This window comes from Vipera ursinii (assembly GCF_947247035.1).
Source record: "Vipera ursinii genome assembly, chromosome: 6".
Classification (NCBI taxonomy): Eukaryota; Metazoa; Chordata; class Lepidosauria; order Squamata; family Viperidae; genus Vipera; species Vipera ursinii.
In genome coordinates, this window is record NC_139515.1 from 89176309 (window position 1) to 89192040 (window position 15732).

The following is a 15732-nucleotide window of genomic DNA, read 5'->3' on the forward strand; positions in this document are numbered from 1 at the left end:
GCAATTTAAAGGCTGGGAGAATGACTTCCCTCCAGAAGTTGTGGGTGCTCCAGTACTGGAGGTTTTTAAGAAGAAATTGGACAGCCTTTTCTCCAGAATGGTGTAAGGTCTCCTGGTTGAGGAGGAGGTAGGACTCCAAGGTCTGTTCCAATTCTTTTATTCTGTTACTCTGTTGTTGTGTTGTTGTATTATTCTGTTACTCCATTATTCTGTTAGCTGTTTGGTGGCCCTTGCAAAGTTGACAATGGGTAAGCTAGTAGCAAAGATGGGTATGCTTTGGTCTTTCCTGAAGGATTGTGAGATGCTTTCCTTAAAAACTGATAATAATGTTGTTGTATTTCCTTCCTTCCTGTTGGATGATAGTATTTCAACTTTTTGTCTTTGTGATTTTTTTTTTAATTTGGAAAGATAAACCAATCCAAAATTGCAAAAAGTCAGAACTTAAAACAAGTGTCCTTTCTGAGCCAGAACAAAAAAAAAATATTTGAAAGGTTTCAATTTATGGGAGCAAAAAAGAGTAACTTAAAAGCTCTGTGAATTTTGATTAAGTGTACAATTTATATTTTGTAGACTGTTTAATCCACTACAAAACCTGGGGAGACAACATCTGCCTTTTAAAAATGGTGCATATGTGGAGGTTAAGAAAAGCCTACTCATTCTGTTATCTTTTTGCTCTCCTTCAGCATCTTCGCTAACACAATTCCTGCATTCTCATGGATTTCAGCAACCACACTCTTGTTAGTGAGTTTCTTTTGCTGGGTTTATCCAACATCACACATGGCCAAGTCTATCTCATCCTGCTGTTCCTGATCATCTACTTGGTCACCATTCTGGGCAACTTCATGATCATCATCCTCATCCTGGTGGACTCCCATCTTCACAGTCCCATGTATTTTTTCCTCAGCCACTTATCCTGCTTGGATGTCTGCTACTCAACAGTCACAGTCCCCAAGATCCTTTCAAATCTCCTTCTCCAAAGGCACACCATTTCCTACAACCACTGCTTTGCCCAGATGTTCTTCCTGATGGCCTTCTCTGGCTCAGAATGCTGGTTGCTGGCCATCATGGCTTATGACCGCTATGCCGCCATCTGTCAGCCTTTACGCTACTCAAACCTCATGAGCTCACACTTTTGCATGCAAGCAGCTGTGATTAGCTGGATCTGGGGCTTCCTGGATTCAACAGTTCACACAGCCTTGGCTTCCAAGTTAGACTTCTGTGGAGATCATCAGATCGCCCACATCTTCTGTGACCTCCCGCCCCTGCTGAAAATTGCCTGCGGTGACGTACACATCAGTCAGATGACCTTACACATAGCCACCATATTTGCAGGAATGACCCCTTTCTTTTTGGTGGTCATCTCCTACTTCTACATTCTTGCATCCATCCTGCGTATCCATTCCAACTCAGGCAGACAAAAAGCATTTTCCACTTGTTCTTCTCACTTGCTGGTGGTCATCCTTTACTTCGGGAATGGACTGCTAAACTACAACCAGCCAAGTGCTGGCTACTCCCTGGAGACCGACTCCCTGATTTCCATAACGTACTCCATTGTCACCCCCATGATGAACCCCCTGATCTACAGCCTACGCAACAAGGAGGTGAAGGGTGCTCTGCGGAAGGTCCTGGAAAGACACAGGAGAATGTAGGATTCTTCTCAGAAGTTGCAAAGATAAGTTTAAAGTCCTTTCCGACATATCAAGAGGCCAAGTCCTGTTTTTTCTGAGGAATGAAAAGACATGAAAAACACTGCCAGGACTGCCAGGATGTGTGTATATAATGTATGCATTTACTTGTGGTTCTTACTTGTGTGTAGCGTGCACTGCAGGCAGCACTTAATTTTGTTGTGCGATACACAATAACAATATATTCATTAACTCATTCATTCATTCATTTATTCATTCATCCTGTTGCACCAGCTATATTTCGCCATATCCCAGTCTGCCATACACAATGGGGGGGGGGGGGGGAAAGTTGTGGAGTAGTAAAGGGAGGGGGCTAGGATAAGGAGAATAGAGACTACTCTTCATACCGTTCCAAGGTCATATTATGAAATGCAACACCATCCATCCTGCCAGTTGTTACCAAAACAATTTAGTTGAATGTAATTGGACAGTGGGAGATAACCAGTGGGGAAGGTGGGGAAAAGGGAAGAGAGAGCCAGATGTTTTGGGCGTGAAAGTTCAGATCTGTCTTTGCTGTGCTATAACCACTTGACTCTAGTAAAGTACACTTTCGTTAATCATGGAATCTTTCCTGACTGACCAAGTTGGGATGGCTGAAAGACACTATAGATGTTTGGTTGACTCTCACAATTGGTGACTTTCAGACCGATGGCTTTCCTCCAACTTCTTACCAAACAGAAATGAGGTGTCCTCTGAAACATGTTTATCCAGTTATAAAATCAATAAAATAAAATAAAATAAATAAATAAATAAAAGCTAGCAGAAACACTGGCCAAAATAGCTCCTGGAACAACACAGGGGAACGAAAGTTGAACATGCAACTTTCAAACGCTTTCTGACTCTTGAGAAGACCAGTTCTTGCTCTGACTGGTGAAGCCCTGGGGAAAAGTGGCACGTGGTTTCTGGGTGGGACACAGTCTGTGGCTTCCAGGTTGACTGGCTCCCTTAAGGCTTTCTCCAGAAACATGCTTCTGAAGTTGGGGGCAGCATTGAGAAAGATATTAACCAAAGGGATTGATAGATTGGTTGGTTGGTTGGGCTGAGGTTTTTCCAAATAACATTTTCAATATTTAGCAAACAGCATATTGTCTGGGTACATGTATTTAACTAACAATAATAGATATAGTTAATTATCATAAACAATATGTTAATTAATGCTAATATATATTCAAAATTACATATCATGTTCCTTTCTCTGTGACTCGTTTCTCTAGCCATTGATAGAAATTATCCCATGTTCTAAAATACACGGAGTCTCCTTTCTCTTTAATCTTTAAAGTCAATCTATCCATTTCTGCGCACTCTAAAATTTTCTTAATTAATACTTCTTCAGTTGGTAAGTTTTCATTTTTCCAATGTTGGGCAAATACAATTCTTGCTGCCATTGATATGTGTAGTATTAGATATCTGCAATCTTTCTCCTAATTGGCTCCTATTGTTCCTAACAAAAATAATTCTGGTTTAAAGTTTATTTGCTTTTTAGTCATTTCCTCCAAACATAAATGTATTTTAATCCAAAAGCGTTTTGCATTGAGAAAGATATTAACCAGAGGGATTGTCATGGAGGAATTGGTTAAGCAACTTCTTTTTTTTCGGTGTATTAGTTACAACTCTGGAGGAAATATTTATTTGCTATAACTATTTTTTCACATTGCTATGTTTTTAGCAAATTTATCTGGAATACATCAGTGGGTTTTTTTTCCTATTGCCATTCTCTATCCAAAGTTTTATTTGTCCTTTGGTAATTTAAGTTGCAAAGGTGTAAATGTTTGTCTAAAATAAATGGGATTTTTTCTTTTCTGAATATAATAATTTCAGAATTGCAACCTTGCCCAGTTTTCATTCCAAACATTGGTTATCCAGTATAGCCATCATACGTACTTGGAACAAATCCAAGGGCTGGAATCTCAAGGACTGGTTGGAAACCTCAAAAAATCACCAAGAACAATCCCATCAACACCGGAAGACATTTCTTGAATAGAATAGAGCTGAAAGGGACCTTGGAGGTCTTCTAGTCCAGCCCCCTGCTCAAGCAGGAGAACCTATACCATCTCAGACAAGTGACTGTTTAGTGGCCTCTTCTTAAAAATCTCCAGTGTTGGAGCATTCACAACTTCTGGAGGCAGGTGGTTCCACTGATTAATTGTCCTCACTGTTAGGAAGTTTCTCCTTAATTCCAGGTTGCTTCTCTCTCTGGTCAGTTTCCAACCGTTGTTTCTCGTCCTTCCCTCTGGTGCTCTGGTGAACAACCTGGCCCTCTCTGCCTTGTGGCAGCCCCTCAGATACTGGAACACTGCTATCACGTCTCCCCTATTTCTTCTTTTCTTTAGACTGGCCAGTCCCAAATCCCGAGTCATTCTTCATACGTTTTAGTCTCCAAGCCACTGATAATCTTAGCTGCACTTCTCTGAACTTTTTCCACGGTCTCAACATCTTTTTTGTAGTATGGTGACCAAAACTGGCTGCAGTATTCCAGGTGTGGCCTCACTAGGGTTTTATAAAGCGGTGCTAATACTTTGCGTGATCTTGATTGCATACCGTTATAATACCATCATAATTATGGTAACTTGAGGACCACCTAATTAGCCTCCCAGAAGAGGGAGGGAGACAGTAAGTACTCTTGCTCTACTTATTTCTAGAAGGTCAGCTAAAAGCAAAGGAGGCAACTGACTTCTGCTTCAGATCTGGAAAAGATTCTGTTGTGTAGTGGGTTTCTTGCAAGTAGGAGGCGAGATGACAGGGTTCAAACAGGAACACTGCTTTATTGTAGAACAGGAACAGAAATGAGAACAGAGGCTTCTACGCAGCTACTTATATGGTTGGCCACTAGGCGGTGGCCAATAGGTTTGAAGAAACCTATTCCCGCCCCAGAGCCAACCAATGATCGTCCTGGAGATTGCATGTCTGGGCAGCCAGCGACTGTTACAAAGACACCCTGATTAGCAATCTCAAGCAGCATTCAAAGACATGTGGACACAGTTCAAGTAAAAACGCCCAATACATTACAGATTCTTATGCTTTGCCCTCTCCATTTCTCCCCATCCTGTGAATCCGACACCAGGAAACTGTTCTGTATTTGCTAACAAGTCCCAGAGAAGTCAGCTTTGCCCCCGAGGATCTCTGCTGCCTGCCCTCCCACCTGTACTCCCTCCAGGATCCAAGGCAGCAATACTCCCACCCACCCCTCCCACCCCCGGGGCCAAGTCACATTTTCCCTCACGAGGACCACCTGCCAGGGATAATGCAAGCAATTCCGAGACTTGCTCTGTTGTAAGGATGAACGTCTGAACACCTCCCTTCCTGCTCTGTTGCTCCCACTTCGTTGCACCTGAACCCAACTGTGGGAGAAGGTGGGGAGAGGATGAGTCTGCTTCAGCTGCAGCTGCTCTTCTGCAGGTGGGATAACCAGCCAAGGTGAGCTGCTTTGGTGTCATCAAGGATTCTCCCTCCGTTTGGGACGGGGAGGCATTAAAGGAAGATTTTGGGTGTTGGAAAGGAGGGATCAGGAATACAAGATCTCAGTGTATTTGAAAGACCAATCGCAACAGAGATATATTGTGGAGTGGAGAAGATGGATTGATTATATCCAGAATAAATATGGGACTAAAAAGTTTCACTTAGCATTTGAATAAGTAGTGGATTTATAAGATGTATAACTAGCTTGTAGTTATTTTATTAAGAGTTAAAGTGCGATAGAATTTAATATTTTATTGTTGTTTGCATATTTTAGATTATGTTTGTTTGTATTTTTATACCCTGTATTTAGCTCTGGGAAGTCGGGGAGGGGAGGGAGGGGAGGGGAGAGTTGGGGAGGTTTGGGGAGAGGGGAGGGGGAGGGGAGGGGTTTTGTATTCAAAAATGTACTGTAAAGCTTTTCAATAAAAAAATAAAGGAATACAAGATCCAACCCAGGAATCTCCTTTTGGGGAATCTCAGAAGTGGCCAAGTCCTTCTTCTGCCCGAGATTCACCACAATATATTATCACCACCAATCGAGCCCTTGTCACCCTTCCGAGCTTTATCCACTGCTCCAAACACAGACTTTGACTTGACAAAACAGCTCCTTGGATGGAAGTTGGGAACTGGGAACTGGCAGGAATACTTTCCAGCTTCTCTTGTGATGGGCAGACGTGGGAACTGAGGGCTCCAGACTCAAAATAGCCAACGGACACCATCTGCAGGCTATCTGAGTCGAGGAGTGGTGATATATTGATACGACTGACAGAGGAGAATATTTCTTGCTTAGGTCTGAAGTGAAGTTGGTGCTCTCTGACCTGAGTGGTTCTTGCAGACATTTTAATGAGCCCGAATGAGGGTACCTAGTTTGGGTACAAAAAAGCAGTGAAGGTTTCAGAAGAGGTGGGGAGCGCTGGCCCCCAAAAGCTGGACATGACTGAATGGATAACATCACCATCGGGTGGGTGATGAAACATCTGCAAGAAAACAAGCAGGCTCAGAGAGGACCAAGGACCCCCATGTTCTTGTAGGTTACTGTAGCAAGGTGGAACCTCCAGGGTCAGAGAAATATTGGGCATCAACGTAGCATTTGATGAGGAACGTGAAGAGGAAGGGTTTGCTTTTGAGTTTGAAAGAGGTGTCTTCAAAGGACCCCTTTACTCTACTCTGCTGCTTCTGCATCCCAAATCTAGTTAGTTATTTTCATTTCTCAAATGGTTACAGCCTCCCAACTGAGAGGCTGCAGGTGGCACACAACATTAAAAATCCAGAGTGAAAATGTGCTATGTAAACCACCACCCCCCAGTGACAAGAGAATCAAGCAAGCCACTTGATGGGCTCTGAATGGGAACCCCTGGCCCAATGAGAAAAGCTTGTCTTCAAGGTCTTCAGGAACAGTAACAAGGTGAGGTGGTCAATCTGACCTCTGGGGAAATGAAGTTCTAGTGGGTCATTTAACTCATCTTCCTCTGCTGTTAGTTCTAATTTCTTCCCTTGCCCATAATTCTCTTCCTAGCTAACCCTTCCCCTCCTCTCATGGATTCCCAGAACCAGACCCAGAGGACAGAATTCATCCTCCTTGGGTTCTCCAGCCTTCGGGGCCACCAGGTCCACCTTTTCTTGGTCTTCCTGGCTGCCTATTTGGCCACGCTGATGGGCAACCTCATGATCATAACCCTGGTTCTCCTGGATTCCCGTCTTCAAACCCCCATGTACTTCTTCCTCAGCCAGCTCTCCTGCTTGGATGTTTGCCTTTCTTCTGTGGTGGTACCAAAGATCTTGGTGAACCTCCTACGCCAAGAGCAGACAATCTCCTTCAACCAATGCCTGGCACAAGCCTTCTTCCTGATTGGCTTTGCGGGATGTGAGCCGGCATTGCTGGCCATCATGGCCTATGACCGCTACGCTGCCATCTGCCAACCTTTGCACTATGCCCACCTGATGAGGGGAACATTGTGTGTCCAGCTGTCTGTGGCTCTTTGGATCTGGGGCTTCCTGGACTCGGCCATCCATGTTGCCCTGGCCTCCAGGTTAGAGTTTTGTGGAAACAGCAATGTTCCTCACATCTTTTGTGATGTTCCTCCATTACTGAAAATCACCTGCAGTGATTCCTGGGTCAACGAATTGACCAATCATGTCACCAGCATCTTTGTGGGCCTTGGACCCTTCCTCTTCATCATCCTGTCCTACTTCTACATTTTGGTCTCCATCTTGAAGATTCCCTCCAACAGCGGCAGGCGCAAAGCCTTCTCCACTTGTGCATCACACATTGCCGTGGTAACTCTCTGTGTTGGAAATGGATACTTAAACTACAACCAGCCCAGTGCTGGCTACTCCATCGAGGCTGATACTCTAATCTCCACATCGTTTTGCATCGTCACCCCCATGCTGAACCCTCTGATCTACAGTTTCCGCAACAAGGAGGTGAAGGGGGCCCTGAGGAGGATTCTCAGCTGCCGGAAGACAGCATTGTATTAACTTGTGTGTCTCTCTCTGTGTGTGTGTTTGTGTGTGAGGGATTGCTGTACTTCATGTCTTTGAGCCCTGAGGAAGGGTAAAAGAGAACTGGGGTAGAAGTTCTTTCTCAAGGCACCTGCAAAATTATTCCCATGAGGAGAAAAAAAACTTTGGCAATTGTTGTAAGAATAGGAGATATTGGACTTTGCATCCTAACCAGAACTCATCTGAGTCCAGCCTTCTGTGTTCTGTATGGTTTGTCAAGAGACCCATGAGGAAAAGCAACACCTTTGTCCAAGCATTAATTCTACTGTCCCAGAGCAATGATCCTCTCTAGCTAACACAGAATTCAGATGACTGATAGGAATAGCATTGGGAAAGTCAAGGGGCCAATGTGGGAAAGAAGACACAGACATCTATATATATATATATATATATATATATATATATATATATATATATATATATATATATATATATATATATATATATATATATATATATATATATATATAGAGAGAGAGAGAGAGAGAGAGAGAGAGAGAGAGAGAGAGAGAGAGAGAGAGAGAGAGTATAATGAATAGCTGATGTATATTATCATATAGGATCGAACTACATGTATCTCTTTGACTGATCTCTGGCCTTCTTTGACTCTTTCCTACTTGTTCTCTACATGTTACATAATGATTTTTGCTCTGGAAGAGTTGCATGGTGGCTCCTGTCTAGGTGGCCTCCTGTGTCGATTACTGCAATGCCACCTCCATGGGCTGTCCTTGAAGACTGCGCTAAACTTTGACTGCTCCAGAATGCAGCAGTGTGCATTGTGATTGCAGTCCTGGGTTGTCCATGCAATCTTTTTGTCACATGAGCTGCACCAGCTTCAAGTTCTTTTCTGAGTGCAATTCAAGGTGCTGGCCATCACTAACAATAACAACAACAGAGTTGGAAGGGACCTTGGAGGTCTTCTAGTCCATCCCCCTGCTCAGGCAGGAAACCCTATACCATTTCAGACAAATGGATGCCTAGTCTCTTCTAGAAAACCTCCAGTGTTGGAGCATTCACAACTTCTGGTGGCAAGCTGTTCCACTGGTTAATTGTTTTCACTGTCAGGAAATTCCTCCTTAGTTCCTGAGCCAGCCATGCTGAGGAAAAAAGGAGAGGTTTCCAAGCTGAGCTATGCTGTCTCTGGAATTCTGGGAGTCACCGAGTCATAAAAGCCAAGGTTGCCTAACCCCTGCACTAGGTTGACTTGGCACCTGGTCTCTGTTGTTTTTAATGTTTTCTGGTTTTAATATGGTTTTATACATTATTTTAATTTTACTTGAGAGCCTCCAGAGTTGGATTAGAAGATATGGAGGCTATATACATTTCATTTTAAACAAAATAGAAAAAAATAAAGAGCATAAACGGTGTACAAGAAGTTCTTCCTGAAGCTGAGATCCCTGTGTAACTGTGACCTTTCTTCCCTTCACAATCTCTGCTCACTCTGAAGTTCTTCTGGGCACCTCCACAAGTTCTTTATGCGGGAAAGAAGAGTATTTCTCCCAGTTGACGCCTTTAACCAACTGGCCTTATACTTGAGTGCTGCATAGAGAGCCATGGAGCCTTATTATTACAAAGTCCAGCTGGGCATCATTAAATTGCGAAGGTTGTCGAGAGTGTGGTGGCGCATCAGCTCCCTCTGGTCCTGGATGAAGCGGATTATCTAGACCCGTACCAATCGGGCTTCAGGCCCGGGTACAGCACGGAGACGGCATTGGTCGCGCTGGTGAATGATCTCTGGAGGGCTCGGGACAGGGGATATTCCTCTGTCCTAGTCCTATTAGACCTCTCAGCGGCTTTCGATACCATCGACCATGGTATCCTGCTGCGGCGTCTCAGGGGATTGGGAATGGGAGGCACAGTTCTTCAGTGGTTCTCCTCCTATCTCCTGGGACGCTCGCAGTCGGTGTTGGCAGGGGGGCAGAGGTCGACCGCGAGGCCTCTCGCTTGTGGAGTTCCTCAGGGGTCGGTCCTCTCGCCTCTCCTGTTCAACATCTACATGAAACCGCTGGGTGAGATCATTCGTGGTTTTGGAGTTGGTTATCATCAGTATGCTGATGATACCCAACTTTTCATTTCGACCCCAAACCACCCCAGTGATGCCCTCGACGTGATGTCCCGGTGCCTGGAGGCGGTCCGGGTCTGGATGGGGAGGAACAGGCTTCGACTCAACCCTGACAAGACTGAGTGGCTGTGCGTACCGGCATCTCGGGATATTCAGGATATCCCACCCCTCATTATGGGGGGTGAGTCATTACCTCCTGTAGATAGGGCTCGCAACTTGGGAGTCCTCCTAGATTCACAACTCTCCTTAGAAGACCATATTGTAGCTGTGACTAGGGGGGCCTTTGCCCAGGTTCGCCTGGTGCGCCAGTTGTGGCCCTATCTAGACCGGGATGCCTTACGTACGGTCACTCATGCGCTCGTGACCTCTCGTCTTGATTACTGCAACGCTCTCTACATGGGGCTACCCTTGAAGACCACTCGGAGGCTCCAACTGGTACAGAATGCAGCCGCGAGAGTTGTACTGGGAGTTTCCCGATACTCCCATGTCACACCTTTGCTCCGCGAGCTGCATTGGTTACCAGTTGTCTTCCGGGTGAGGTTCAAGGTGTTGGTAATGACCTACAAAGCCCTTCATGGCATGGGTCCAGAATACCTTGGGGAGCACCTGCAGCCGGCGTCAACTTCCCTCCGCCCAGTACGCTCCCACAGAGAGGGCCTCCTCAGGGTGCCACCAGTCAAAGAATGCCGACTGGTGGCCCCCAGGGGGAGAGCGTTCTCTGTGGGTGCACCGGATTTATGGAACCATCTTCCGGTTGAGCTCCGGATGGCGCCCGATCTCCGCTCCTTCCGGCGCGATCTTAAAACCCATCTCTTTAAACAAGCTGGCCTGGCCTGATGGGATGGGGTGGGATTTTTATAAACGACTTTAATTTTAAATTTGTATAAATTTTATGGGCATTGTTTACTCATGTTTTAATAATTTTAATTTTTGTATCTAGTTTTTATGTATTGCCCTGTTCACCGCCCTGAGTCCCCTGGGAGAAGGGCGGTATATAAATTAAATAAATAAATAAATAAAATAAATAAATGTAGGAGAGAGAGACCGGCCAAGACAGGGGAAGGAGTCAAATGTGAAATTAATCTGGCATCCATATGTGCCATTTTTAATGCTCTTGAAGTCATTTCTAGAGCACCAGCTAAAAGCAAATGAGACAATTGGTTTCAAGCTCAAAACTGAAAAAGATTCTTCTGCTTTGCCCTCTCCATATCTCCCCATCTCCTGAATCCAGCAGCAGATAAGATAAGATGATAAGATAAGATAAGATAAGATAAGATAAGATAAGATGATAAGATAAGATAAGATAAGATAAGATAAGATAAGATAAGATAAGATAAGGTAAGGTAAGGTAAGGTAAGGTAAGGTAAGGTAAGGTAAGGTAAGGTAAGGTAAGGTAAGATAAGATAAGATAAGATAAGATAAGATAAGATAAGACAAGACAAGACAAGATAACCTTTATTGTCATTTTTTTTACTGTGGGGATAACGGCACACATCAAAATTGAAATTTAGTTGCTGCTCTCAAAGTGAAATACACACATGACACACACCTAAAACATACTATGTACAACTAATGTATAGGCCCAAACCCCTGTATATACTGTACATAATATACGAATGTTGAGCACTCTCCATCTTGAATACATAATGGAAGGAGGAAGCTTGAGAGTTCACAAGATTAATGCTGTATGGAATGAAACTATGGCTGAATCCGGATGTTCTGCTAGGGATGTTCTCTGCCTGCTAACAAGTCCCAGAGAAGTGAGCTTTGCCCCCGAGGATCCCTTCTGCCTGCCCTCCCACCTGTTCTCCCTCCAGGATCCCAGGCAGGAATACCCCCAGGCCCCAGTGCCAAGTCACATTTTCCCCCACGAGCACCACCTGCCAGGGATAATGCAAGCAACTCCGAGACTTGCTCTCTTGTAAGGATGAACGTCTGAACACCTCCCTTCCTGCTCTGTTGCTCCCGCTTCATTGCATCTGAACCCAACTGTGGGAGAAGGTGGGGAGAGGATGAGTCTGCTTCAGCTGCAGCTGCTCTTCTGCAGGTGGGATAACCAGCCAAGGTGAGCTGCTTTGGGGTCATCAAGGATTCTCCTTCTGTTTGGGACGGGGTGGCCTGAAAAGGAGATTTTGGGTGTTGGAAAGGAGGGATCAGGAATACAAGATCCAACCCAGGAATCTCCTTTTGGGGAATCTCAGAAGTGGCCAAGTCCTTCTTCTGCCCGAGATTCACCACAATATATTATCACCACCAATCGAGCCCTTGTCACCCTTCCGAGCTTTATCCACTGCTCCAAACACAGACTTTGACTTGACAAAACAGCTCCTGGGATGGAAGTTGGGAACTGGGAACTGGCAGGAATACTTTCCAGCTTCTCTTGTGATGGGCAGACGTGGGGACTGAGGGCTCCAGACTCAAAATAGCCAACGGACACCATCTGCAGGCTATCTGAGTCGACTAGTGGTGATATATTGATACGACTGATAGAGGAGAATATTTCTTGCTTAGGTCTGAAGTGAAGGTGGTGCTCTCTGACCTCGGTGGTTCTTGCAGACATTTTAATGAGCCCAAATGAGGGTACCTAGTTTGGGTACAAAAAAGCAGTGAAAGTTTCAGAAGGTGTGGGGAGCGCTGGCCCCCAAAAGCTGGACATGACTGAATGGATAACATCACCATCGTGTGGGTGATGAAACATCTGCAAGAAAACAAGCAGGCTCAGAGAGCACCAAGGACCCCCATGTTCTTGTAGGTTACTGTAGCAAGGTGGAACCTCCAGGGTCAGAGAAATATTGGGCATCAACGTAGCATTTGATGAGGAACGTGAAGAGGAAGGGGTTGCTTCTGAGTTTGCGAGAGGCGTCTTCAAACGAGCCCCTTTACTCTAACATCTCCATCTACTTGGAAAGCAAACTCTACTGAAACACTTCGACAAAGCAAAGCACAAAACCTCTTGGTCCCCTTTCCATGTATCAATCATTGTCTGGAATGCAGGGGGAGAATTAAATTCTACTCTGCTGCTTCTGCCCCCCAAGCCTAGTTAGTTATTTTCATTTCTCAAATGGATACAGCCTCCCAACTGACAGGCTGCTGGTGGCACACAACATTAAAAATCCAGAGTGAAAATGTGCTATGTAAACCACTCCCCCCCCAGTGACAAGAGAATCAAGCAAGCCACTTGATGGGCTCTGAATGGAAACCCCTGGCCCAATGACAAAAGCTTGTCTTCAAGGTCTTCAGGAACAGTAACAAGGTGAGGTGGTAAATCTGACCTCTGGGGAAATGAAGTTCTAGTGGGTCATTTAACTCATCTTCCTCTGTTGTTAGTTCTAATTTCTTCCCTTGCCCATAATTCTCTTCCCAGCTAACCATTACCCTCCTCTCATGGATTCCCAGAACCAGACCCAGAGGACAGAATTCATCCTCCTTGGGTTCTCCAGCCTTTGGGGCCACCAGGTCCACCTTTTCTTGGTCTTCCTGGCTGCCTATTTGGCCACGCTGATGGGCAACCTCATGATCATAACCCTGGTTCTCCTGGATTCCCGTCTTCACACCCCCATGTATTTCTTCCTCAGCCAGCTCTCCTGCTTGGATGTTTGCCTCTCTTCTGTGGTGGTACCAAAGATCTTGGCGAACCTCCTACGCCAAGAGCAGACGATCTCCTACAACCAATGCCTGGCACAAGCCTTCTTCCTGATTGGCTTTGCGGGATGTGAGCCGGCATTGCTGGCCATCATGGCCTATGACCGCTACGCTGCCATCTGCCAACCTTTCCATTACGCCCACCTGATGAGGAGGAATTTGTGCATCCAGCTCTCAGTCACAATTTGGCTCTGGGGCTTCCTGGACTCAGCCATTACCGTTGTCCTGGCCTCCAGGTTGGATTTTTGTGGGAACAACAATCTTCCTCACATCTTTTGTGATGTTCCTCCATTACTGAAAATCACCTGCAGTGATACCTCAGTCAATGAGCTATCCACTCACATCATGGGCACCTTGGTGGGTCTCGTCCCTCTTCTGCTCATCATCCTGTCCTATTTCTACATTTTGTCCTCCATTCTGCAGATCCGCTCCGGGATCGGCAGGCGCAAAGCTTTCTCCACCTGTGCTTCACACATTGCTGTAGTAACACTCTTTGTTGGAAATGCCTTTGTGAATTACAACCAGCCCAGTGCTGGCTACTCTCTAGAGGTGGACACCTTGATCTCCACCATGTTTTGCATCGTCACCCCCATGTTGAACCCCTTGATCTACAGCCTCCGCAACAAGGAAGTGAAGGTGGCCCTGAGGAAGCTTCTCAGCTGCCAGAAGACAGCATTGTATTAATGTGTGGGCGGGGTGGGGGGTGGGGGTGGAGTTGCTGTACTTCATGTCTTTGAGCCCTGAGGAAAGATAAACGAGAACTGGGGTAGAAGTACTTTCTCAAGGCACCTGCAAAATTATTCCCATGAAGAGAAAAGACTTTGCCAGTTGTTGTAAGAATAGGAGATATTGGACTTTGCATCCTAACCAGAACTCATCTGAGTCCAGCCTTCTGTGTTCTGTATGGTTTGTCAAGAGACCCATGAGGAAAAGCAACACCTTTGTCCTAGCATTAATTCTACTGTCCCAGAGCAATGATCCGCTCTAGCTAAGACAGAATTCAGATGAGGGATAGGAATAGCATTTGGAAAGTCAAGGGGTCAATGTGGGAAAGAAGACACGGACATGGTGGAAGCCAAGAAGGTTTGCAACATTAAGATAGATAGATAGATAGATAGATGATAGATAATAATAATAATAATAATAATAATAATAATAATAATAATAATAATAATAATAATAATAATAATAATAAAAATTGGAAGGGACCTTGGAGGTCATCTAGTCCAACCCCCTGCTCAGGCAGGAAACCTTATATCATTTCAGGCAAATGGATGTCCAGTCTCTTCTTAAAAACTTCCAGTGTTGGAGCATTCACCACTTTTGGAGGCAGGTTGTTCCAATGGTTAATTGTTCTCACTGTCAGGAAGTTTCTCCTTAGTTCTAGGTTGCTTCTCTCCTTGACTAGTTTCCATCCATTGCTTCTTGTCCTGCTTTCAGGTGCTTTGGAGAATAGCTTGACTCCCTCTTCTTTGGGGCAGCCCCTGAGATATTGGAACACTGCTATCATGTCACCCCTCACCCTTCTCTTCATTAAACTACACATACCCAATTCCAGCAACTGTTCCCTATATGTTTTGGCCTCCAGCCCCCTAATCATCTTTGTTGCTCTTCTCTGTACCCTTTCTAGACATCAAGAACCCAAGTCTTGTTTTTCCTGAATATATTCAGGAGAACGTAGGATTCTTCTCAGAAGTTGCAAAGAGTCTAGAGTCTTTCTAGAGTCTCGACATCTTTCTTACATCGTGGTGACCAAAACTGGATGCAGTATTCCAGGTGTGGCCTTACCAAAGCATTGTAAAGTGGTATTAGTACTTCACCTGATCTCGATTCCATCCCTCTGTTAATGCAGCCTAGCACTGTGTTGGCTTTTTTGGCAGCTGCAGCACACTGCTGGCTCATTTTGAAGTGATTGTCTACTAGGACTCTGAGATCCCTCTCACAGTTACTACTATTGAGCAAGGTACCACCTATACTATACCTGTGCATTTGATTTTTTCCTGCCTAAATGTAGAACCTTACTTTTTTCACCATTGAATTTCATTTTGTTAGATAGTGCCCAGTGTTCGAGTCTGTCCAGATCCTTCTGTATCTTAAGCCGATCTTCTGGAGTATTGGCTATTCCTGCCAGCTTGGTGTCATCTGCAAATTTGATGAGTTCCCCATCTATCCCCTCATCCAAATCGTTGATGAAGATGTTGAAGAGCACTTGACCCAGAACAGAGCCCTGGGGCACCCCACTACACACTTCCTTCCATATAGATGCGGTTCCATTGAGGACCACACGCTGAGTACGGCCTGTCAGCCAGCTACGAATCCATCTGGTGGTGATGCTGTCTAACCCATAGATAGATAGATAGATAGATAGATAGATAGATAGATAGA

The 15732-nt window shown here is 45.0% G+C and overlaps 4 protein-coding genes across 4 annotated transcripts in view; 3 read left to right on the plus strand and 1 right to left on the minus strand.

The window, feature by feature from the left end:
- Window positions 1-15732, minus strand: part of LOC310642441 (C-type lectin lectoxin-Lio2-like) — a 310859-nt gene that overhangs the window by 223220 nt on the left and 71907 nt on the right. The window lies entirely within an intron of this gene.
- Window positions 714-1649, plus strand: LOC310642704 (olfactory receptor 5V1-like; the record flags this gene model as incomplete). The annotated part of the gene is made up of 1 exon (XM_083366591.1): window positions 714-1649. One exon carries the CDS (start codon window positions 714-716, stop codon window positions 1647-1649), a length of 936 nt encoding a protein of 311 aa, XP_083222717.1.
- On the plus strand, window positions 6678-7647 carry LOC310642120 (olfactory receptor 5V1-like; the record flags this gene model as incomplete). Its single annotated transcript, XM_083365545.1, has 1 exon — window positions 6678-7647. One exon carries the CDS (start codon window positions 6678-6680, stop codon window positions 7617-7619), a length of 942 nt encoding a protein of 313 aa, XP_083221671.1. The 3' UTR covers window positions 7620-7647.
- On the plus strand, window positions 13090-14031 carry LOC310642705 (olfactory receptor 5V1-like; the record flags this gene model as incomplete). The annotated part of the gene is made up of 1 exon (XM_083366592.1): window positions 13090-14031. The coding sequence occupies one exon, from the start codon at window positions 13090-13092 to the stop codon at window positions 14029-14031; it is 942 nt and encodes a 313-aa protein (XP_083222718.1).